Source organism: Ammospiza nelsoni, chromosome 1 (genome assembly GCF_027579445.1).
Source record: "Ammospiza nelsoni isolate bAmmNel1 chromosome 1, bAmmNel1.pri, whole genome shotgun sequence".
In the NCBI taxonomy this organism is placed as follows: Eukaryota; Metazoa; Chordata; class Aves; order Passeriformes; family Passerellidae; genus Ammospiza; species Ammospiza nelsoni.
In genome coordinates, this window is record NC_080633.1 from 120069304 (window position 1) to 120095007 (window position 25704).

At 38.0% G+C, this 25704-nt stretch overlaps 1 protein-coding gene across 2 annotated transcripts in view; it reads left to right on the top strand.

Annotated features, from left to right (window-relative positions):
- The window catches only part of PREX2 (phosphatidylinositol-3,4,5-trisphosphate dependent Rac exchange factor 2), a 171511-nt gene that overhangs the window by 118944 nt on the left and 26863 nt on the right, over positions 1-25704 (top strand). For both annotated transcript variants that reach the window (XM_059490731.1, XM_059490739.1), the window contains 5 exons: positions 1314-1416; positions 2955-3098; positions 7081-7195; positions 20075-20141; positions 22114-22304. In XM_059490731.1, the coding sequence (XP_059346714.1) occupies positions 1314-1416; positions 2955-3098; positions 7081-7195; positions 20075-20141; positions 22114-22304 (620 nt within the window). The remainder of the gene's footprint in view (positions 1-1313; positions 1417-2954; positions 3099-7080; positions 7196-20074; positions 20142-22113; positions 22305-25704) is intronic.

Consider the following 25704-nt stretch of genomic DNA (forward strand, 5'->3'; position numbering starts at 1 on the left):
TCCAATTGAAAATAAAGTTCAGTCTTTTCTGCCTAACAGTTCTTAACCAAGGGAATTGTATTTAAAGGCAGCTTTTTCACTACCTTCTCAGCACTATTTGGCTTACAAATGATCTGTGTTATTTTAAACAAGGGTATTTGAAGGAAATTACACTCATTATGGCCAGAGCTCAGCAAAGAATGAGCAGTTGTGCAAGAGTTTCCCACGCTGCTCTGTGGTATTCAGACTATTCTGCTGACAAAATCACTCTGTCCATAGATTTCATAAATTGAACCAGAAGACAGATATTTCTAGCAGATTTGCTTTTTCATAAATACCAGGGGGAAAACTGTTTCACTATATATAACAGGGAAAATAATGGGGGGTTTTTCTTCTGTTCTATCATTCTGTAAACTGTAATTTATTGTCAATTTATGGACAGCTTTTTATTATTCTTGGTCATCCTACTGTTTCAGTTCTTAGAGGGGGAAAAACAGGCAATTCTGATTTCCTTTTGGCTCTTGCTAATCTAAAGAGCCAGGGGAGGGCTGTATAAGGAATAGAATTACTTTAAGTGATTATTGATTTAAGCTATAACTGGTCTGCATAGTTAAATCAAGATAAACATAATTGTAGATTACTATTTTCCTTTTTAAAGGTTCAGTTAAGTGTCTTGAGAAATCCTGGATCTCTTTAACTATCTCTTTAGCTCAGGGGCATACAGAGTGAACTATAGGTGCAAATCAGAATATTGGCACATCTGTGTACTTGATTTGTACCTAGAGTTTTGCAGGTGAAGTGCAAGTCATCCTGAGCTGTAAATTCTCTGAGCTTCTGGTTCAATTATTGGTGTTTAGAGTGGATACAATAAACTCTTATATGTTGCTTGTAAGTGAAATCCTAAAGTTATGGAAATTTTAGAAGAAAATTGCTAAAAAGCTATAGTTTCCGCACATCTCTTCTGTTGCTTTACAAGATAGACCTGGTGGCAAGACAAGGTCTATGATATTCAGAATCTGGTGTCTTACAGAATAATGACAGAATGACTCAATTAAAAGACATAAGAAATAATGGTAGCTATAAATTACCTATTAATTAGTGTGGTAAAATGGTGTGATAAAATTAATTTTAATAATCCTGAACTAGTAATAAAAGGGAAAATGCCAATAGAAACAAAAGTGTTTACCTCATCTAGGAGTTAAATAGGTTATATGCTGCAGCAGTGAATGTTGTGCAACACTAGTTAATTTTATGTTCTGCTCTCTTATATTATTTCTGGTAGGGAAAACATCTGGCTGAGATGACCTTTGCAATTTTTATTTTGCCTTTTTTAGGCTGATGAACAGGCTATGCTAGAAGATACATTGGTTGCATTGTTTGACTTGGAAAAAGTTACGTTCTACTTCAGACAATCAGAGCCAGAACCACTAGTTGCAAGTGAGTAATTAATATCTGGGTTTTTCTGGTTTTGTAACATTTTTTATTCCTAGAACATCACCTCCCACAGGGAATCTTATACAACTTGGAATTATGGAGAATAAGTATATGTATAGCTCTCCAGGTACTCCTAAGTGTGCTGAAATACTGCTGTCATGGGTGACACTGCAGAATCATTATCTGGCAATGTCAGTAACCCTGGGGGCAAAATTGTTTGCTTAGCTGAATTTTGGGAGTATATGAACATTGGGAGTATGTGACTGCATCAGGAAAGTCCCTGGAAGACCCAGCTGTTGTTGAAGAAGTGTGTAAAAATAGCTTGAAGGTCTTGGTAGGGAAACGCAGCTGATATGAGACGAAGAAGCATAAACCACATTTCATTTTGTTGTGTGAAAAATAAATGACTCTTTGAAGAGTTCCTTGAGAGGACAGGACAGGCACTATTAGGATCACTTTAAATTGGGCAAGAAGCTTTCTCTGAGACCTGCTGCTGCAGATGATCAGGGTCCTGAACCCTTACTCACAAAACTTGCCCAACTCAGCAGGAAAGGACTGTCTTTGCAGTCTGCTGTTTGTACACTTTGCTCATTTTCAGCCATTCCTTTATTAATATATGTTCAGCCAGTAGATATTGTCCTGCAGTGAACTTTGGTGAGCAAAAAGGCCTCATTTTTTTCCTGTCTCATAAGTCCCCTGGGAAGGGAGGAAAGCATGTCTGCTTCACATCAAGCCCTTCTGAAACAATTCCTTTGCTGGATTAAGACCACACTGGAGAGAACTTCTGCAGTAACCAAAACCAGAAGACAGAAAGCTTCTCCACAAAGCTGCCTCTGCTTGGGAGAATTCAGTAGCTCAGGGCTGATAGTCAGGTAGGATTTAGCCTGTGTAAGACCACAGTTATTTCGGTTTGATTCAAGTACGACCCCTGCTCAGAGTGTTTTCGAAAGAAGCCCTGCTAAATCCAGTGACAGCATGGAAATGCAGTTCCAGGAGGGCCTCCTAATGTGGAGCTAATGCTGTACCTATGTAATGAACTGTTCATATTGCAGGGTCATTCAACTGAGGTGTCTGTGCTAATAAACAGGAACATCATGTGTTCAAGGATTGTAATGAATTCTGTATTTTCTTTTGGTTTAAATGCTGCCACCACAGTCACTCTATGTTTACAGTAGCCCAAGAACTGGCAAAATTTTATTTTTTTCAGTTATGATTCTGCATAATCTATGAGAGAAAAGTATTTTCTTATTATCGTTAGTAATGAAAATGTTCCTTTGTAATCTTCACCATTTAGGTACAATGTGATTTATGCTCACAGTAAAAAAACTGTGTAATAATAATACTAATACAAGTCGCTATGTTTGTTGTTACTGTTTTCAACTTGGAGACTCATCTATGGAAACAGTGTATAATGAAAAATACTGAACGTTGTGTCTGCAGTGATTTATTTTATCTAACTGCATGGATTTTGTGTGCAGCAGTTTCTGGAAAAGAATGTGTCATTGCTTACAATCGAATTGTAACACTGACTGTATTTTTAGATGTACCAATCACATACCAAGCAGAAGGAAGCCGGCAAACACTGAAGGTTTACTTCTACCTTGATGGTTACCACTTTGAACAGCTTCCACAAAGGCTGAAGAATGGAGGAGGATTCAAAATCCACCCAGTGCTTTTTTCACAAGGTAACTTGAGGTTAAATTCACCCTGCCCTGCTTTTTTCACATAATAGCTAACTCTCTCTAAACTCTCACTTATTTACTCTGATTTGAATCCTCCGTAGTCATAAGGGTACAGTGCTTATATTTAGATGTTGTTTAATGTGGGCAATTTTTGAGGACTTGGAATTAAAATGTAAATTGAAGAAATTTGGATGTCTGTAATAAAAATTTATAACCATGCCTCTATTTTTTAAGTTTATGCCAGTTCCATCATTCCAACCACAAAGAGTGAATCTTCATTTATCAACATTGTTTTGTTCTTTTTAGCCATTAATGGACAATAGTCAGACCATGAAACTTCCCTTAAAAGTGTTTTGCTTTTCAAATGCTATCGTCATCTTTTCCCATTACTTCATATTTGAGGACTAAATTGTTATCCCTCTGGGAATTCTGTCTCCTGAAAATGTTACGAAGAGTTAAATAGCATTTTCAGGCTTGTGTAGCTATTGCTCTGCAAACATTACAAAGTGAGGAATGGTGGCGCTGATGCTCAGGCTGTTCATAAATTGCAGGCAGCCTGCATTAGCTGCAGTGTCATTACAGCCATAAGGAGTGTGAAGTTTGCTCCACTGAGATGGTGAATGTGAGCTGCTGATTGCCCTGAGCCGCCTTTGATTTCACAGGGAGCTGAAAATACTCCACACCTTGTGAAAGGCTTTCAGAGTCTCTGTGGCACAGGCAGAAGTCAGGCATACAAATGAAATTTTAGCAGGGAGCTTGGTCTCTGATAGACAAGGGGGATGTAAAAGAAAATAGTGCACAGAAACATTAATAAATAGATGAACTTATAATAAAGTTAGAACACACAATTTTTAAAAAGTAAGATCTTTGGAGTTAGATTTTTAAACAAACTAATGAAGACTTCAGTGGTTTTCTTTTGAATAGATTGATTTCAGTCATAGGGAGAAATGAGAACACTGAGCAGGAGGCAAGTTTCAGCAGAGCAGACAAAAAAAGCACTTGAGAGGGAACAGAAAATACCTTGGTTCAGCTGAATTCCTGGAAATGCTGGATTTTTTAGATTGGGGAGGGGATTTGGTGTGCTATGGGATTTATTAAGCAAAATTTTTTCCACTTCAGTTTCCAATAGTCAAAAAAATTTTGATTCTTAGGATAAGCATATCTGTAGTCAGATAAAGGATAAGGATCCATTCAAGTGTTTACAACTGCTTAATATTTTTCAGTAGAATGGAAAGTTTCTTCTTTGTTTATAATATCAAATGTCTTTAATTTTCAATGTGCATCCTCTAAAATAGTCCAATGGACTCCAAGAATAAGAAGTCCTGGATAAGTCTTTAAATTCTAGTGTAAAAATCATTATTTTGCAGGTTTTTTACCTCATTAATGAGTGGATTGGGATTCTACTTTTCACTTTTTTCCTATGAGGTTTGGCTGACCTGCCATCAAACTAACTCAGTAGATTCCCATCTGTAACTGAAATTTATTAGCTACTAATGTAGAAATCTTATTTAAGTTTCTTTGTGAAGTGAATTTTTGCTCCTCCAATCTAAATATAGGTAAGTTGTTTCCTGCCTAAAATACAAAGGTTGATGTTATTTTCAAATGGAACATTTAGAAAATCATGTTTTTGGGATACCTTGTCAGAGGCACAGGTCAGTGCCCATCAGACTGTTTATCTCTGTGTTTCTCTATTTGGAGTGTCATAGCTCCATGCCTAAAATTACAAGTCAACATTTAACATGATTTGCACTATCATATTTTTGTTGTTTACCCGGGCTGTATTATCTGTCTCTCCATTTGTAAAAAACAGTTTTGTTCAACCGTATACCCAAATGTGTACACATTCAAAAGGATCCTGGCTTGCAGGACCGGGGCTGTTGAGATATTGCTATTGGCATTTAGATTTCTCCATTTCCTTCATTAGACTTAAGATCCCAACGATAAATTTAAAGACGCTATTTAAATGAAAATTCTGTTTATTTAAAATTGTTACATAGTGTTTTAATTACATATAGCTTTAATTTTTTTTTTTAGTTCTTCATAGAGTGTTAGAATAATTCAGATGGGGAGGGACCTCAGGAGACCTCTGTTCCAACCTCCCACTCGTAAGAGCAACAGCTGCAGCATGAAACCAGGTGGCTTGGGTGTCTTGCAAGCACTCAGGGACAGAAACTGTAAAACCTCCTGGGCAGCCTGTTACTCTACTTGACTGCCCTAGTGGTGAAAAGGTTTTTTCTTTCTATTGAGTTGAAATGTCTCTTGTTTCAATTTGTGTGGATTGTCAGCTTGTACCATTGTGAAGAGCCTGGCTCTTTATGTGGTCCTGCACTTGGGTGCAATCCACTGCTTGTCCCAGTTTGGCATCAGCTGCAAACTTGTCTTACCTCCTCCATGTCAGTGATAAAGGCACTGAACAACAGAGATACCTGTGATGCCCTGCTCAGGCTGCACAGTAGTGGGCCCCTGGGCAGACCAGGTCCCATTAGCCACTGATTCCACCCATTCTTCCAGGTTGCTTTCCCAATTCTATGTCTTCACACCATAATGTCCTATCCTGGATTGAAGACTGCCATAGAAAACATTTTTGTAAGGAAAGCTTCCTTACAAAAGAACTTCCTAATGTACTGGGTAGAAAAATTGTTGAATCCTGCAGAGAGGGCAGGGACAAAGCAGAGAGCCTGGGAGTCCCTGCTGCACCTGTGAGCGTGGCCCCACAGAGGCAGAGCTCTGAGAGCTCTGTGCTCCTGCCAGGCCTCACAGGTGGCTGAGTTTCCCGGTTGGATAATCTAATTGAATAAAACCAACTTCATGCCAGTGAAATAAGCAGTAGGGATTATCAATTCTGTTTGTGTTAACATGCTGTTATAAATTGAGTTCAGTGGGTATTTTTGTTTGAGCTTTCTGGTGTGACTTAGAACCAAAGAAGAATCAAGTCTGACTGTTGAAACTTAATATTTTTTGCACAGAAGTAGAATTACAAACTGTGAAAGCACAGAAGGGGAGTGCAATTTGCATGTTCTTTCACAATGAATGAATTATTTATTAACTGGTCATATTAAGCAATACAAGCAGAATTAATATTCTGTGTGCAGCTGAAGCTGTAAGGCAGCAGCATGTTTCCATGAAAACTCTGCTTATGGCTTGCATTTTCTGATGGGGTGATGAGTTCTTAGAATGTGTTTGGATTTCTAAAGTGGCAATGTTCCCAATTGTGAAGCCTTTAATGCTTCTCCACAAAAAAAAAAAAAAAAAAAATCATATTTCACCAAGATTTGAGGTCTGTGTTTTAATGTGGTTGACCTATTAATATGAAGATCTTAATATTTTCAGTCCTAATTTTCATGAGAATCCTTTCACTGAAGTTTCTGTTTAGTTCCTGAGTTATGGTAGCAATATTCATCCTTGGTTTGGTGGACACAGACAAGTATTTGACTTTACTTACCTTGAAAAGGAACTTCTAGGTAATTTTCAGAGATCCAGAAAAATTTGCTTTACTTGATCTAGAAGAAATTTTTCACATTATCAGTGACTATAACTGGAGGAACCCTTAGGTAATGAGTCCCAGGCCTCTGAGATGCTCCACATCCAAGTTATTAGGTCTCCCTCTGTTAGGGAGTTACATTGATCCTTTATTTCCACTACCCCAGCTCATTCTACTGTTTTCTTCCAATATGTATCACAATTAAACCTCACATTTGCATTCAAAAGGCAGGAGTACTTTAATTAAAGCAAAGGAACTCAAATTAGTGCTCTCTCTTATATTTTCCACAGGGCAAGAAATATAATTTTTCTTGTAAATGAAATTTTTAAGTGAGATCTGTATGAATTTGATGACATATGGAAACAGCTCAGTGATTCAAAGTAGGGTCACAGCCTCAGGGTTAAAAAGTAATTCACTTTTGTGTGAACAAAACTACAAAGAAGGCAATTATTAAATATTTAATACTGATCTCTCTCTTTTCCGCTCTCCTTTCTCTTTTCACAGCATTGGAGAGCATGGAAGGATACTATTACAGGGACAGTGTTTCAGTGGAAGAATTTCAAGCTCAGATTAATGCTGCCTCACTAGAAAAAGTCAAGCAGTATAACCAGAAGCTACGGTGGGTAATAAACCAACGTTCCTGGAATTAGCTTACAGAGTTCTGTTTTTCAACTCAGTTTCTGTGACACTGCTTTAAACTGAAATCTGTTGTAGGGTGATTGGCTTTGGGTTCACAATTGAGTAAGATCCAAGATTCATGATTCTGACTTTTTTGATTTCTGTACTGTTTAGTTACTTTTATAAAAATTTTTTTATCCTAAAATTTTTAGCTGTAATTGCCTCCAGGTTGTTGTAATAATGCATGTAGAGAAGGAAATGTCTACTTGATCACAAGTGGAGTATCAGAATTACTACACATTATGATCTGATTTTATAGACTGTATTTACCTAATTTCTACAGACTAGGACTTGAAAAATAATGTTCTTTTCCTGCTCTTTCTCCCCACACCACACCATACTAATGGGAATACAGACATATTTGGATGCCTGCATCAGCAATGGCTATGGCTTACAGAGTGCATACTTGCCAGTGTATGTAGAAATTATGCAGCTGTGTGTTTTGGTACATATTTCATTAAGGAGTTTCATTAAGGCAGAATTTCTATTGCACAAAATAATCTGTTAGTTATGAGGTAAAGTAAGGAAAATGGGTGCATAGATGACTCTTGTGTCTCGCTGTGTCTGTGCAAAACACCTGTTTGAGTGTTCTTACTTGCCACGTGAGTTGAAGAGTGCAAAGGGCTGTGGTAAAACCACATCTATTCACTTCTAAAATTCTTGAATCGGATGGAAAAGTCATTTCACCAGGACGATTAGGCATTTTATAAAGGCAGCTGAGAACAGGAGTTAAAAAAAGCTCAAGGACAATGGAGAAGGGTGAAGGAGATAAATGAGGATCTCTTTGCAATTCCTTTACCTGTTGGTTCTCTCTGGAGGGTTTTCTTCATGGACCTTGCAAAATCATTTAACTTATTTGTTATTAAAGCAGTGGGATTTCTAGATTCTGTTTTAATCTAAGTATTGCTATAGCAAAAGGGATTTTAAAGCCAATTTCATTCAGTAGGTATGGTATATTTGATTTTTCTGTGTGACATCTCTGTCTGCATTTGTATGTCAATGATAAATGTATTCCTTTAGTCTGTTTTCCATCTTCTTGTATTCACACTTCCTATTGGGAAAAAAATAGGTTTATGGTATAAATCAGTTTTACAGAAACTTTGGTCATGCCAGTATTTGGCCTAGATGAAATCAGCTAGTTTTGGAAAGGGAGTCTATCAGTTAGACAAGGCAAGATGTTTTGTGTTGTTTTTTTTCTATGAATAGGACCAATTTAACCTCCCATGAAGATTCTTCCTGACTCTATGCTCTAATGTTCCTTGACCTTGCTTACCTCATGAGTTGTGTCCTTCATTCATGCTGTGGCTATAATGAGGTACATTCCTCTTTACAGTGCTGTGACTCACAGCTCTGATGAGTTGCTAAGCTTCAAGGCCTAGTTTCATAAGAAGTTACCATGAAAAACTTATCATTAACAAGAATTACCATGGGTATCTCTGCCCAGGCAGAAGAACAGGAAAAGAATTTATGTTTTTTTCAGTTCTCTAATGTCTGACTAGAACATTCAGTAATTGATTTGTTTGCTTTCTGGTGAACTCTACCCATTTCTTAAGTGCAGCACAAACAGCTTCAGGAAATAACTGACAAAATGTGAAGAGGAAAAACAGAAAAGCAGATGCTTCATTCTTGTTCTGCTATTTGCTAGCCTGTGTAGGTGTTTGGCCAGGAGAATCTAATGAAGTAACAACAGCAGCAAAAGATATTAACATTTGGATAATTGCTCTGAAGAAAAACAAAAAAAGGAAATTAAATATTCCCTAGAAATATACTCAAGTGCAATAATACTTCACGTGGAAGAAATGCTCCATGCACCACCTCTTAATCAATAATAAAATAAGTCATCTAAGACAGAACCCCAAAGCTGTTCTTTCTCCATAGAAAAGGAATGTTCTGCTTGCTTGTTTGATGACCATCTGATGACCATTTTTTAATCTCTCCATCACTACAGCAGCCAAAAGCAAGTGGGAGCAATGGCAATGGAAAAAGTGTGGGAGAAGAAAAAGTGTGGGACTAGTGGGAAAGAAAGCAATGTTTGGCAGTGACACTGCAGCCCAGGCATCCCTTGATGAGAACTCAGGAAACAATTTCAACTTCTCTTACTCCTGATGCATTGAGTTAATAATGTTCCAATAATATTTGAAATAAAAGAGACCCCTTGGTTGTGTGTGGTCCCAGCTGCAAACAGAGATTTTGGCCTAGCTTGGTATGTACACAAGCAGGAGAGTAAATTAAAAAATGAATAGCATTTTTGCTCAGCTACCTCTTAATTTCTTGTAGTAAAGTCTTCTTAAACTTTTAGTACATAGAATATTTTTGGGTAATTGATTTCATACTGATATGTGCTTTAAAAGGATTAATATACAGGTTATTTATTTATTTTATTTGGGTAATTGATTTCATACTGATATGTGCTTTAAAAGGATTAATATACAGGTTATTTATTTGAATGAATCAAAAGATATATTAGGGAATTTTTAGTGGATTTCAGGAAGGATGGATAGCCATTAAGTCAAGAAGCTGAACCTTTGCTTTTATTGCAGAGGTCATTCATAACTCTGGAACTCTGACCAGCTTTTCTACAGTATCAGAACTGATGCAGTAAATCCAGGTGCAAACTTGTCCTCCTTGACACTGATTTGAACATCATTAAAAAAACTTCTGTCTTTCATGGTGCTTGCTTTGGGGCTTTTTCAAATACTACCTCAGCTATGAAATAGTCATTGATAAGATCATCATTTTTATGAGAATGCATGAAAGACAGTTGAAAATTGGTTATAGAATTTCGTGCTTATGTGGAATGGAGGAAATGTTCCTCTATCTTCTGGAATGGAATTAACCCTAGCTATTTGAATCTTATTAGTAAAATATGGGAACTTTTGTTCTAAGACAAGCTTGAGTTCTCCTGCAATTCCTGAGGCAACATCCTCTATGCCAGCAGTATGTGGGAAGTGCTTTATTGAAACAAAAATGTTATTTAAAGAAAATCAACAAAACAACCAATATCTAGTTTATGAGATTTCACTCTGCTGAGACATTTTCAGCATCTAACCCACAATTATTCTTAATCATCCTGGATTTTTTTTTTCAAATTGCACTTATATTTATAGTTCACCAATTCTCTTTCTGTGACACTGGTAAGGAAAATAAAGTTATGTTCAAATTCTGTTTGAGAACTTGGCTGGTGCTAGTAGTTGCCAGCAATGTAACTTGAACCTGATCAAATTGTTTGCTAATCAGGAACATTCAGTACATCCAAGTGAAAGTAATTAGGTCAGCAGAGATTTTCAAGATCTTTATTACTAGGTGTTTGATAGCTCAGCAGTTGTCTTCTAATTTAGCAGCAGACTAAAAAGTACCTGTGTATCTGATCACTATGGAGGTCAGTGTTAAATGAGACCTTTCTGTGTTCTCCTTCCTCCTTCTACTTGTCCCCATCTTCCTCCTTTGGTACTCCTTGACTTTCGAACAGGCTTTTTTCACCCTGAATCAATCCTTTTGCTGTTACAGATACCAGACATTATTTTGCTTCAACAGTGCAGGACACAATGGTGTTCAAATCTGTAACTACTACAAATGCTGGTAGGAATGACAAAATCTCACAAATGCACTATATTTACTCAGACTGCTTGGTTGATTTAAATATTGTCCTGCAAGTCTTGAGCCATGTAATTGTAAAAACATGAGGGTAAACTTAAAGCAGTAATGCTTCAAAATTACAATTTAAGCATTATTTGTTTAAAATACATTCTGTCCTTTGAATATGGTCTTCATAACTGATAGAGGTCTATTTCCTGCAGCAGGGTTCAGTATGTTAGCTCGTACTGCATTGAATAGAAATAAATCTTATGGTCTGTGCTGTGATGGTCAGATTGGTTGTGATGCAAGCCTGTTGGAAGCTGGGGCAGACCCTGACAGACAGGTTAGCTGCATGGCCATAGCTCAGACAGTCTTTGGACTGAACAATGACTTGCAAGTAAAACATTTAATTGGATATGAGAGCAGTTTTTATCCTTAGAGAAATAGGGTTTGGGGTTAGCTTCCTGCAAAAAGTAAGCCATTTTTGAAAATGGACTTTCAGTGTCAGAATGAAAACTTCTGTAATGTTTGTCCAAGTTACTATAGGTTTGGACTTGCTGGCCCAGAATGGGAATTTGAGTGTGCAGTAGGAAAAAAAAAAAAAAACTTGCTCTTTTGGTCTTCCTACCTCTGTTTGACATTTTATCAGATTAATCATTTTTTTGCTGGTGGTGATAGTTTTTTTAGGTTTTTTTGTAGTGTGAATTCTCATTCTGGGTAAAAGGTGTCCCTCCTATGACATTCTATTAAAATGCAGTTTTCTACAGGTGCTTCTGGTTAGCTGCTTAATCAGAAAAGTCCAAGTACATCTGTGCCATAGGAGGTTTTTTCCTGGATACGTCTGTGCACGGAGGGGGTGTACCACAAAGGCAGAGAGGATGTTCAGGGCACAGTTCATTCAGCAGGGTGCAGGGCTGTGGCTGTACCAAGCCTCCTTCCAGCTTCTGTGCCTCTGCAGTGTGCTTTGCTTTCATTGCTGACAGTGGTCTATAGGTGCTGAAAACTGCACATCAATAGACGTGCTTGGATTCCAAAACTGTCTATGCAGATCATTTTTAGCTAATAAGAAATTAGAGAAAGTAATGGTTTTTAGATAGATGAACAATTTTAATGCTTCTTCAGAAATGTATGCTTGCATTTAGATATCTAAACCCCTTCAAAATTTGTTTTCTGATGTTATGGTGGCCAGGATTGGGAATGTACAGAGGAAATGAGAAAAATGATAGATGAAGGTGGGGTCAGGAGAGTTCTGCTTTTCCATTAATTTTCTCTTATCCTCAGCATGGCACTTTCTTTGTGACACCCCTGATTATGTGATGACCCAGTTCTTTACTCCAAAGATAGGATCATGCTGTGGGAAAGACAGCTGAGGGCTGCTGCACATCCCCACCACTGGTGTGGGTGTTAATTACCACTGGATAGTAATTAACTCGCCTGTGCATCAATAGAGAAAGAAAGTCTGGAAAAAATGTTCCTTCCTTCCTGCCTACCATTCTGTGTGATTTGGAACTATTCTTTGAAGTCAGCTGTGTCCAGGCTTATTGGCAGCTACTTCTGTACTCTGTTGTACAGCCATAATAGAAGAAAAATTAAAGCAAGCAGTAAAGGGGGGGAAAAAAAGTGGATTTTGTTTGAGTTTTCTTGGTTTTTTTTGTTGGGTTTTTCTCCCTATGTTGCTGCTTTCTTGGATATCATTTTGGGAGGTAAATGCAAGTCTGTTATGCTAAGGAAGCAATTATAATCAGTGAATCTAACGACAAATGATTTAGCTAACTACCCTCATTACATTGAACATCTGATTACACTGAATGTAAAATTTGTCATTTTAAAGAGTTTTGTTTACAATGTAACTTCAAACAATTTTTCTGTCTGAAGCCTCCTGTATTTATTTTATGACATAAGTAATCCTCCACAGAGCAATGGCAAATTTAATTGAATTCTTTATTCAGGAATATTACAATTCAGGAGGTTTTCATGTTGTTGGGGTTTCTTCTTTCTTTTGATTTTCAGAAAGATAAGAAAAGGAAACCATTTCTGTCTCTAGAATATCTGCAAACATGGAACAAAATCTCAGGAATGTAACATCTTTTTTATTTATACACGTATGTATAAATGCACAACAGCCTCTCAAGCTGCAGGCTTCTTGGCAGGATGATGCTTTCTGTATCCTGTATAATTTAGTCAAGGCAGAAAATAGATGTGATGGCACTCATGGCTTCAGGCTGAACTAAAATTCTCTAATAGTTGCTTTGCTGTAAATGAGTTACAATGACATAAAGGATGTATCCACTTAAAGGTAGTTAATTACTGTGAAAGAAAGAACTTGTTTGTCTCTGAAACAAAATGATGAAGCCTCTAGGCAATACCTGCATTATCAAAAACGCTAGATCGTGTATCAATTCCTGTAGGAAATACATTAAAATCCACCTTAAGGATGGTAGACTCCTTGCCCTACTGTTTCCAGTGGAAAGCTTTTCCAAAGCAAATGCTCAAGTGGTCAAGAAGCTTATCTTGCTTGTCCTTGTGCTACTCTTACCCTGTGGTGGGTCCTTCCTTCATGTCTGTTCTGCTCAGTGAGTGACATGTTAATGAGCAACTAACAGTTTCTGTCATTGCCATCAAGTTCAGAAGAGTGATGTGAGGAGAATTACGGATGTCAGAGAGCGATTCTGTGATATTTTCTTTTTGTTACAGTGATGTATTTCTAAATGACATAGAAAAACTTCTTCCTGGCCTTCAATACTACCTATTTGATACACAGCTTTGTACTCAAAACAGCAGCCAGCAGTAAAGCAGGACTGCAATACTACAAATTTATCATGTATTTCCTAAGATTATAAACATTGGAAATCTAATGGCTCTTAGATTTTTAAGATGTGATTCCAAATGTCTAGAAATTTGACATAACTCTCTCTAAATGCAGTCTTTAATTGAAAATGAAGCATTCACTCTGAAGGATATAACAAAGAAATACTAGCTAAGTTTCTCTCCTGATTAACTTAGTAAGAAGTACTTTAGATAGAACAGAAATTAATATTCATTGCATGTAAGTGAAGCAAGACCAGAGAGAATAAAGAGATCCTGGGAAAAGTAAATGAAATTTGTCTAGCTGGTCTAAAAGATATTGCCAGATGGCTTGAATTTAGCTTTGGGATTTTTTTTTTCCTTTTTCCATGCTGTGCTCATTCTCTGAATGTAAATTAATTGTTTCTTTAGACGTTGGACAGAATAGGATCAGTATTTATTATCAATAGTGTTCTGTAATTGAAAGTTATGAGTCTTGGTAGATTATATATACTGACTCTTTGCTCACCGAGGTGGACATCAGGTTTATCCTGCTTTCCTTAACTGCTGCAAGCACAGAGAATGTGGATCTGCAGTGATCAGGAGCCTTTTCTTTCCCTCCTGGTCACTGATGGGAGAAGCAGGAGGGCACCTGTAACTGGTCTGTGGTCGAAGAACTTCCATTTCACATCACAAATAGGATGGTTTCAAGTGCCCTTGGATGTAGGTAGAGACACTGGAGACTAAATTCTGGAAAACAGGTGAAAAGTGGGCAGTGTTACATTGAGCAAACTGGACCTTTTTTCCCATTTTTTGGTCATCCATGACTTTCTGTCTTCACATTTCTATGCTTACATTTATGTAATCCCCTGCTGTTGTGTTTACAAAGGTTTAAGAGCAGGGCTGTGAAAGGCCTGTTTTGATAGCAGGACTGTTGCTTTGCAAGCATCCTCCTCTGTTTCTATCTCAGATACTTGTGCTCATTCTACTGCCAGTTGCTCAACATACCTTACTCATAGGCTGAAGGTAGTTTAAATTGCTGGGAGACCAGTAGTTTAGCCAGATGCTGCAGTCTTGCAAGAAAATGAGGAGCATTATGGAGATTCCTCCCCTCAGTTTAAGTGTCTAGTTTCTTGGGAATTTGGTTTTCAAGAGCTGAGAGTTTGTGTCCCTGCTGTACTCCCAGTCTAATCCACTAAAGCAGATGTTTGCCAAGGAAGTCCTTAAGTTTCATTTCTTGAAATTTTCTTTATACCCCTCCCCACTTGTAAGTACTTAAATGCATTATTAAACCTGATTAATTTTTCTCTTCTCTATGTATATTTCTTGCCTCACCATACAGTCGCATCCCCTTCACCAAAGCTCGCACTATTTCCCACAGTAGAGGGAAATAGTAGTTGTCCTGTTCCCAGCCAGGACAGGGTTAATTCCTGCAGCAGCCAGGAGGGACATGGCTAGGACCTGGAGATTGTTCTAGGCCACCTTCCATCATTGCCAGGGGCAGGGGAAGGGAGTCTCCTTCAAGGAGAAGAGGTTCCTTCTCCTGGAGTAAATGTGGTGCTGGTCCTGAGCCAGGGGGAGCAGGGGGGGGCATGGCTGTGGTTGGATTGTGGGCTGCACCGAGACCATTTTTGTGCGGGAATCACTCTTTTGTACACTTTTGTTATTAATATTGTTGCTCTTACTGTTTGTTTTCTTGCCGCACTGCTGTTTCTAGTAAATTGTTCTTGTCTCAGCCTGTGATCTTTACCTTTTGTGACTCCAATTCTCCTCTCCAGCCCGATGCAGGGGAAGGGGGAGCGAATGATGGTGCATGGCTTGGAGTGGTTTCAGAGGGAAGGCTAAACTGGAGAATACAATTCCTAAACCATGACATCAGTAGGGACTGAGGAAAGCTGGTTTGCCACTTTGTGATGGGGTTGTGCCAGGAATCACAGAATTATTTAAGTTTGGAAAAGACCTTTGAGTCCAACTGTTAACCCAGCACTGCCAAGTCCACTGCTAAACCACATCCTTGAGTGCCATATCTACACATCTTTTGAGTACCTCCAGGGATAGTGACTCAACCATGTCCCTGGGCAATCTGTCCCAGCTTTTCCTAATAACCAATCTAATCCTCCCCTGGCACAAATTGAGGCCATTTCCTCTTGTTCTGTCACTTGCTGTGTGGGAGAAGAGGCCAATCCCACCTCACTACAAGAAGAACAATAAGGTCTCCCCTGAGCCTCCTTTTCTTCAGGCTAAACAACCCCACCTTTCAGTTGCTCCTTGTATGACTTGTGCTCCAGGTTTTTCTCCATCTTCATTGCCCTTCTCTGGACACAGTCCAGCCTCTCAGGGTCTTCCTCATAGTGAGGGCCCCAAAACTGAGCACAGGATTGGAGGTGTGGCCTCACCAGTGACAAGTACAAGGGCGCTAGGACCTTACCAAGGGGTAGGGCTTACTGACATGCTTACTCATGAAATGCAAGTTACATGGTACTAAAGCCACATGGTACTAAAGTTTTCTGTTCTGTACTTCAGTTTTCACAATAGTTGTGAGAGGTCAAAGTATTACTGTATATGCTCTTTGTCAATTAAAGTCATGGTACTGTCATAAAGCTTTTCAGTTGTTAAAATTAAAACTTTCTGTAACTACTAAGGATGCTGGTGATGCTGTACATAGGATTGTATTGCTGACAGATGCTAGGAGATGTGGTTTAAAATTGCTGAGTCTTAGCATGGGTTGGGAAGGTAATTCTACTTGGTAATCTATCAATTATTGAGATTTGCCATTTAGCGGCAAGAATACATGAAATAATTTGCTATAACAGAAAATGGACACATTGACTACAGAAAAAATGGAATTTTTACATATATATTAGATGATATAAATGTATTTGCAAATGTATATGTATTAATTTATATACACACACATATATGCATAAGCATGTTATACACACTCTCACCTGTGTAGTTAAAAGCTAGATGGCAGAACATTGTTATTAAATTGTTATTAAAGAAATACTTTTGTATTTGTATTTTTGCACACATACAGAATTGTTATTAAAGAAATACTTTTGTATTTCTTTAAGAACAATTTTGTGTGTGTGCACATAGATGCAGAAATACAGAGTTACTGTTTATCTGTGTCATAAATCAGTGCTTTTTAATTCGAGCTGAAGAAAATAATTAAGGATTCCCACACTTCCCTACTCCACACCTCTGTTCTGATGTGTCCTTTCTCAGATTGCTGACTGTGCTTTTCTAGATGGTCTTTAATATCTTGTGACTGAGGGATAAAAAAATCTAGTAGAATTGAGATACATTTCCATGTTTCTGTTGAGGACAGTAGGAACTAATTTGTATGTTTGCCACACAGGTTCTGGAAATAAAATGCTAAATTCTTCTGTGCTATAACATCAAAGCAAAACCTTTCTAGAGCAGAACCAAAAACTCGGTGGTATTTAATGCCATAACCCAGTTACCTACTCCTCTTCAATTATTTTTTACTATCCTTCTTTTTAAAAAAAGGATTAGCAATACCTAGGATAACCCTGTGGGCTTACTGGCACAAGAAATTTAGAATAAGACTAAACACTTGGATTTGCTTGAATTATCTTTCTGTTCCAAGTTACTCAGGAATGCGTGTCTCTACAGGTCTGAAACCTTCTTAGGCTTCTATTTGCAAAATTTCAATTTTCAGGACTTTATACATGTCCGTGTCAGCTTTGGAGGGTACCCTGAAAATGCTTCACTAAGAAAACATCAGTGCTTCTGCATTTCCTTTGTACTCAGGTTGTGGGAAGACATCTTGGGAAAGCCTTTGTCTTGTGAGAGATTTTACTTTTTGAACCCTAAGATGTTTGTTACCTTATCCTGGTGTTAGTTTTCCCTGAGATACTTGTCCCTCTTATTTGACATTGCTGTGTAGGGGATATCTTACAAAAGTCGAACACAGCAATAATCCTCAGTAGATTTATTGTGTATTGGATTATCTACCTTTTCTTTTTTTTTTAAGGAAGGCTTTTCTGCTGGATCTTAGAGAAATTGCAAGGCTTTAAAAGCTAACATCACATTTTGAGACAAAGAACTATGATTTCATTCTGGTTCATTTCAAATGGATTAGAAAATATTGTCCAAATTGGGCACCATGCCAAGATTGCCATTAACTTTTCCCATAAAATATGATTAAAGGACCTTAACAAGCATTTAGTAATTAAGCGAAGTGCTTTGGAAATTTATATGCTGTCCACAGGTTGTCATGTTCTGTAAAATACTGAAGACAGTTTTTATGAAAAGCAATAAAAATAAAGCACTTGAGAAACATCTGGGAGTGTTATCTGATGGGGAAGGAATAGTTTCACTTGTAACAGGATATTTTTATATTTTAAATGGATGTTGTGTAAAGTTGATTTTTTGTTTGGGTTTTTTTAGGTTAGTGAATAATTGCCTGAATTAATGGAGTAATTCCTATAACCACATATTCTGTTCCAGTGTCCGTGTTGCTTCATTTTATACTCTTGAGTTAATTATATTCCATGTACTCCATTAATTAGTGTACTGTTCCATATTTGGTTTCTGGTTTTATTTAATGCAGATGAATTTGCTGGAATAACAGTCCAAAGAGATGGGATTGCTGAACAGCCTCTGAATGAAGCAGATTTTCCTATTGTATGGCAGGAAAAGGCAGTGTAGGCTTTCAGTCTGATAATGTTCAGGGGAGAGCAGCATGAGGCTTTGTTTTGTAGCTTTGCTAACAAAGAAAAAAGGTTGGTCTGCTGCTGCTGAGGTAGCTTTTATGTGCTGTGGCCACTCAAAGTGATTTATGAGTAATTTTCTCTACAAACCTCTTTTCCTTTCAATGGTGTCCAGCTTCCTTTGACACAGAGTGCATTGCAGATCATGCAACAGGCTTAATGGAATAACAGCACTAGATTATCTTTGCTGTGCTTTCTGAGGGAATTAATTCAAACCTTAAATTTGGGAGAATATTTTTTCAAAACTACAAACAACAAACAAATAAAAGATGGGTTTATTTAATCAAGTAAATCATGCCAGATTATTGAAGAGTAACAGGTATTCAGATCTGCAGTCTGCACCCCTGCCCAGCAAGTTTGCAGCAATGTAACTTCTCTCCTACATGAAATAAAAAAATAAGAGGGGGAGCAATTTTATCCTTGTGTACTACATGAATCAGTGCTTTAATGACTGGGGGATCCAGCTGATCCTCTTGTTTGAGAGCTGGGATGCAAGAAGACTTTTTTTTGGTTTTTTTTTTTTTTTTTTTTTTTTTTTATACTATACAGCAACTGAAATTTGGCTGCCAAAGTCCTTAGTTCCAGCCTGGGTTGTGGCTCACTTGTGGCCTTTAGTCAGGTCTGTGCCTTGGGCACACAGAGTGGAGATAGATCTCAGTGATACCTTGAGGCTGTCACCGGAGAATCTCTTTTTTTTTCCCCTATGTGTACCACAGTTCAGTTGGGTTTCTCTTGTTCTGTTTCATTTAAATGTTGCCCAGAGTTTCTGCATTAGTGGCTGCTGCCTGGTTCTCACTGGTAGGTAGGGAGGCCTACCAAATATTTCTATTTTCAGCTGCCACAGGAGATTTTAGGAGCTTTACTACCAGCAGAATGAGTTTTGTGATCAGAGAAACATGGAATGGTTTGGGTTAGACAACCTTTAAAGATCATCTGGTCCAACTTCACTGCTGTGGCAGTGACAGACTTATTTCAGGGTTGCTGCAGAGGCACTAAAACCTGTGATCTTATCACAAAGATATGTGTGATATTTATCTATGAGATGCTTAATGATTGCATCTCTGTGGTGAGCAATTAATGTGCTTATAAGTTGGAAAGTTAAAACAAAAATTCCTCTAGGGTTCCTGAGTTGAAGAAGACATGTATAATGCATATTTGTCCCCTGAAGGGTTTCTGCTTTTTTGTTTCTTTTTATATTATGAACATGTATATGTTTCCTCTGTCAGTACTGTGTTTCATGTTGGGGATTCTGCTTTTATGTTACTGCACTTATAGACAGCAGATATAAAAAAAGGTTGTAGAATGTGAAGCTCAGGCACTGTTTCTATACCAGTTTTCCCAAAGTCACTCTTAAAATCTATACAGATGCACAGACCTTTTTTTCCATGGGTAGCTTTGTTGAAAATTACTTTCAGGTCCCTTTTTTCTTTGTTCTTATAACTAGAGGTTAAAGTTTTGCACTGTACTGCCAAACGGCAGAGGGACAGTGTTTTGCCTCCAGAATAAAAAACAGTCTTTATTTTATTGCTTTTTATTTAATTATTTTAAAAGAAGGAGTGATTGTGCCTGTTGATTATTGTATTACTCCTTGACCCTCTCTTTCCATAAGGTAAAACACCCTCCAACCTTAGGATGTTGTCTAAGAATAGTCCCTTGTAGAAATTTTGTTCAGGACTTGAAACAATTAGTTTTTGCCTTACTCTATCTGTTTGTTCTTTCAGGGCATTCTACCTGGACAAGTCAAACTTGCCTCCAAATTCTACATCTAAAGCAGCTTATATAGATAAGGTAAATAAAAATGTTAAGTGCCTAATTAAACTCTGCATGTTACACACTGTGTTACTGAGACTTATTCCATCACAAATTGAATTGTTTAAATCTTGGGGGAGAGGTGCAGGGAAGGGAGGAGCTCTCTTGCAGCCTTTTGTCCCCCCTGTGTTTTTTGGGGTAGGCGGTACCATGTGGTTCTGATTAAAAGGTGTTGCAGGGAGGGTATCTGGGTATCTGTATTTGAGAAGAGGAATCATTACCTTCTTTTTACACTGTGCTTTCAGAGCAATGCTGCTGCCCTAGGAGCATGTTCTGAAAGCTGGAAGTGCTTTTCCAAATTAAATACTCCTTCAGCATCCTGCTCAGAAGACTTTCTTCTGAATCTTCTTATTTAGGCTTTCTTCAAATGCTTTCATCTGTCTTTAAACCTCTTGGCAGAGAGATCCCAGGGGCTATAAAAATTCATTTAATGCTCTCTTCTCTCATTGAAGAGTTAATTCCTGTATTGCACCCCAGTAGGGGGAATAAAGAAATTCCTGGGGTCTTGCCTGTGAAAGTGATTGAGCTACTATGGCTTGAGAAATAACAGTGCTCATCAGCTGAGCTATGTCAGACTAAAATTTTGTGTCAGTATCAGCCCTGGTTTTAACAGACTGGCGGTTCCTGTTTCTTGGATCCATGCAGGGCTGCACCCAGGGGAAGGAGGACATTTGGCACTCCTTCCCTGGGGAGTCAGCAGCGTGCCTGGCAGTCACAGGTGCAGCAGGGGACGTTTAGCTGTGAGGGAAGTGCTTGTTGCTCCTAAACCTGTTCTCTATCTATTCCAGCAAAAATTTCAAGGGCAAGAGAAAAGCATCTCATAATCCACATCTGACCAAGGGTTGCTAGGTTAAGCTAATGCATTTATTTTGCAGCTGGAGCAAGCCAAGAGTGAGTGCATGATCCACTTTCGGCTGTGCCTTGCACTTCATTGTCCATAGCTTTGCTTTAGTAGATGACACTAGCTAAAATCAATTTAGATAGATGCAAGTTAATCCAGTAGGACCTAAACCAAGTTAAATCTGTTTGCACCCAGGTTAAAATATTTTTTTATAGTTGATTTTCTTGACATCAATGCTTTTTAATGAAGTAACTAGGACCAAGTGAGGCTGGTGTTTCTATAACTAGTTAAAACTGCCTTTAGGGAAATAATCTGTCTTTCAATAGATTAATTCTTTGAGTAGCATGGGGATTTGCTGCAATCTTTAAGTGTTTCTGGAATAAAGAGAAGTGGGAATTTGGAATTAGGTGGTCTGAAAATTTGTATTATGAACATCTCATTTACACAAAGCACCATGAGATACTGGTTTTCATTGCTTGGACACTTTTGAAGGCTTCTCTTCTGACACAAGCTTTTCACTTGAAAGCTGCCTTCCTTACTTCATTCATTCTTAGTACAGTAATGCTGGGATTATTTTAAGTTTTACTACAAAATTAACCAGTTTTGCTTTGTAGTATGTTTTTGTCACATCTGTTGATTTTTATTTTTTGATGTTAGTCAGGATTAGGAACTAGACATTTGACAAATAAAGGACAGTGTTGTCATAAATGTAAGATGATTTTCTCAGCAAGTCAATTAACAAGTCTTGATATCTGTATCTTGGTATCCTCTGTATGTGTACAGTTGTAGGTTGCTTCTTCATGGCTTCCCTTCATTTCCCAGTCCATTAAATGGATACAGCATTAATGGGTAAATTGATATATTGAAGTGAAAAATACTTCCATAGGCAGGACTGGGAAGGAAGCAGTCAGTGATGGGAAGAACTGAAAAGCTTTAGAAAGGTGTCATGTATCAGAAGACTCTGTGTTTGGTATTAATGTAATGGAATTTGGCTTTCTTAGCCAGACCTGGTGTTCTACATCTCTGCATCTCTGATGACCTGCTCTGATAGAGTATATCATGTGCTCTCAGGAGCAAATATTCAGACACCTCTCTGTTCTTCGCTCACAGCTGATGAGGCCTCTCAACTGCCTGGATGAGCTGTACCGGCTGGTTGGGTCCTTCATCCGCTCCAAGCGCACGGCCGCCTGCGCCTACACCGCCTGCAGCGCCTCGGGCGTCGGGCTGCTCTCCGTGGCCTCCGAGCTCTGCAGCCGCCTGGGAGCCTGCCACATCATCATGTGCAACAGCGGCGTTCACCGGTAGGAAAATTGCTTTTTCCCTCCTTTTCTGGCAGTCAGTCACTCTGTCACTGCAGGTTGGAGACTGCTGCTCTTTTCAGAGATGGATCTTACACTAAATACCGAATATCTTACACGGAACAGCCAGTGCACTTGAAAAATTTGTGGAAATTCTAGAGATGTGTTTGCAGTGATTGAGAGAAATGGACAGTATAATTTTTTTGATTTGTGCAGTTGTAATGAGATTGTTCCCCATTCAATTTGGTAAAAGGCAGAAATCTTAATTGCTAAAGTAGAAAGGGAAATGTTACCTAGATGAATAGTAAGTATGATATTGAACTCTTAATACAGGCAAGAAATGCTGAAATTTTTATTTATTTTGTATGGTACAGGGAATTATAGTAGATCTTGACTCAAGGAAGCAAGATGATTGATTCAAGGAAATAAGACACATGTATTTCTGCAGGTACACCTTATGATAATGAGAGGTTCAGCCTGAAGGATGGTTGATATGTTTAATACAATACCAAAAAATAGACTGACCTATAGTCAACTGAACTTTGTCATCAACCCTAAGAGATTTTAATAGACAAATATATGTGTATGACAATAGCATCACCACAGAACTCTCTAGTACTTAATCATATTTGTCACAGGCAGCAATATATTTATGTTCCATCTGGGGAGATGACAATTTTTTTGGGACAGCATACCAAAAAAAGTAAAGACTAAAATTTGAGAGGGAGAAAATTCCCAACAAACAAAGGAATTAACATAACAAATAATCACAAAAGAATTAACATAACAAATAATCTGATACTAAAAATATGCTCTTTTCATGAGAGTTCCAAACTGTAGATCAGGGGTAGCAGTATGTTAAAAATGCTGCTTAGTTTCTGATTGGTGCAATCCTTATTTTAGCAGACATGGTTACCAATACCTTGTGTTAGAATGAGCAATACTTTCTCCTGATTTTAAGTAAAATCCTTTCTTCCAAAGAGGTTTGAGGAGGGAAGAAGAAAAGAGGCAGTTGCAACATAAGCAATGCAGGTTATCAGGCATGAAAAAAAGGAAAAGCTTCATATAAAGCCAAAAAAATTAAGTTGTATGAAGACAGTGTTTGCCATTTGAGAGTTGGCAACACAGTATTTGTATTACTCTCTGTCAATGATACAAGTGTACATAACATACTGTATACTGTATTTAATTTTAGGGAATAGCTGGAAAAAGTTCTGCTATGTAACATTAGTCACTATATCAGAGGAAGATGCAAATGCTATGGAGCATGGGCTGTCATGACACTGTTGTTTTGGAAGATCATGAGGCTGTACAGCTTTTCTCTTTGTCTTGCTTTCAGTTTCATGTCTTATGTGATCAGAAAAGGTGTCGGGCATAATTCTGACGGGTTTTTTTAAGCTGAAAAAAGACTGCCTCTGGGTTTCTCCAGCATTTCATGAATTTGTCAATACATTTGTGCCAAAAATTCTGATAGTTTAAGACTGCAGTCAGAACTACCCAAATAAACTATTATCCTGTGGGTCATAAATTATTCAGAATGATTTTTTGGTGACTGAATAAGATCTGGTTTGCTTAAATCTGAATATGAGCTATTCTAAGATGAAAATTAATTCATCATCAAATTGCTGCTCAAAACTAGGGCTAATTCAAAGGTAAAAACTCCTAAAATGTCTATAGAAGTGTATTTTAAAACCACAAAAAATTAGAAAACCAAGCATAAAACCATATTGGTTTTAAAGACTGTATTATGAGCATGGGAATGGGATTTAAAGTGTTATGTGTGGGTTTCTGTCTAGATGTTAAAGGATTCATCATCATCTATTTACATAAAGATGCAAGATACTTTTCTCTAAAGCATGACTAGTTCTACTTTACAGTGAGTCCACTTGAGTTTTGGTACTGCTACTTCATTTGTGCATTAATACTGCCTTTGTGGCTACCATCTGTTCAGAGAAAGAAACACCAACTCTTGGCATTATCAGAGATATTTCAAGATGGGCCCTCCAGGAAAAATGAATGGGCTACTTGAGAAATTGTATAGGTACTCAGGGGTTTGTACCTGGAAGTTCAGAAGAAAACTCTTGTATTTAGAGACAAGAAGGGATTAATTCACTCTTCTAAGGGAAATAAATCCCTCTGAGTGGTTAAAGCTAAGAAAGTTTTTTAATAACATTTTCCTGAAATTGCTGTTGCAGATGCAAACTGGATGGATGAAGAAGTTTTTCCTTAGTATTTGGAGTCGTATGAAGTCACTTCATGTGCTGTTTTCTCTTTCTGGTCTCCCTAGGACACATCTCTAGAGTCCAGTACTAAGTGGGCTTTGGTTTTTTGACATTCTGAAATTGCCTTTGCCCAGATAGAAAGCTTGCTTTATTTCCAGCTGGTAGGTTTGCTCAGTGAATTTTGTGCCCAGCATTTCTAGTGCTAAATTCTGCAGTGTTTTTGTGGACCTACTGTCCTTGCTGCTCTCAGAGAAACTGTCTCGCAGCAACACAAAGTCCTGTGAGGAGGACACAAGAGCAAAGAGTAAGATGCTGCATGTCATCAAGTCCCATAGACAGAGGATTTTGCTTTATGCCTGCCATCTTGAAGACTAAATTCTTCTGTTTGTTGGAGTAGTATTTAATCAGGGCAGATAATGTTGTGAAATCGTGCTCCTTAGCTTGTTAGCTAGTTCCTTAGAGTTCCAGCTACTGATTTTCAGTTAGAGGGGATATTTATCTCTGGTTGTACTCAGCAGTGTATCTGGCTTTCTGTGCTCTTTGAAACGAAATACTGTGGAGTCCATGATTGTGATCAGTTGCAGAACTTCACGTTTTGTAGGCCCAAATCAATGGCTCATGATTGTTTTTTAACACTAGGCCACGGATACTAAATTGAGTTAAAAGTGATATTATCTACAGATGCTACTGGATGAACACGTGGGGGAAAGATGTGGATTTTTCTTGCAGATTGAATTTTCAAAATCTATTCATTTGTCAGTCTTGCCAGCTTAAAAATGAAGCTCAACTTGGAGCAAAGCTCCCCCATACTTTCTTTTTAAAAGGCCTCATTTTAACTCAGTTTCTATGATTAGTCTTTAAGGGAGTGAATGTCTGAGAGCCTGGAAGAGTACAGGGTGCTCTACTCATCAGCATCTTTCTTTTGTTCATGGGGAGTGGGAGATGAGCAAGACATTAATCTGTCAAAGTTTAAATACATTTAATAGAATTTAAAATAGAATTTTATATATATATATATATACACACACACACACCTTCCCTCACTCAATTTATTAATCTCTTACTGAACTGATTGGACGGCCCTTTCTGTGTGCTCTGAATTTAGGTGTCATGGATTGACAAGGGGGCAGGGAGAGGTTCTGCCACTGCTCCTTCTAACCAGAAGCAAGTCCCAGATAGCT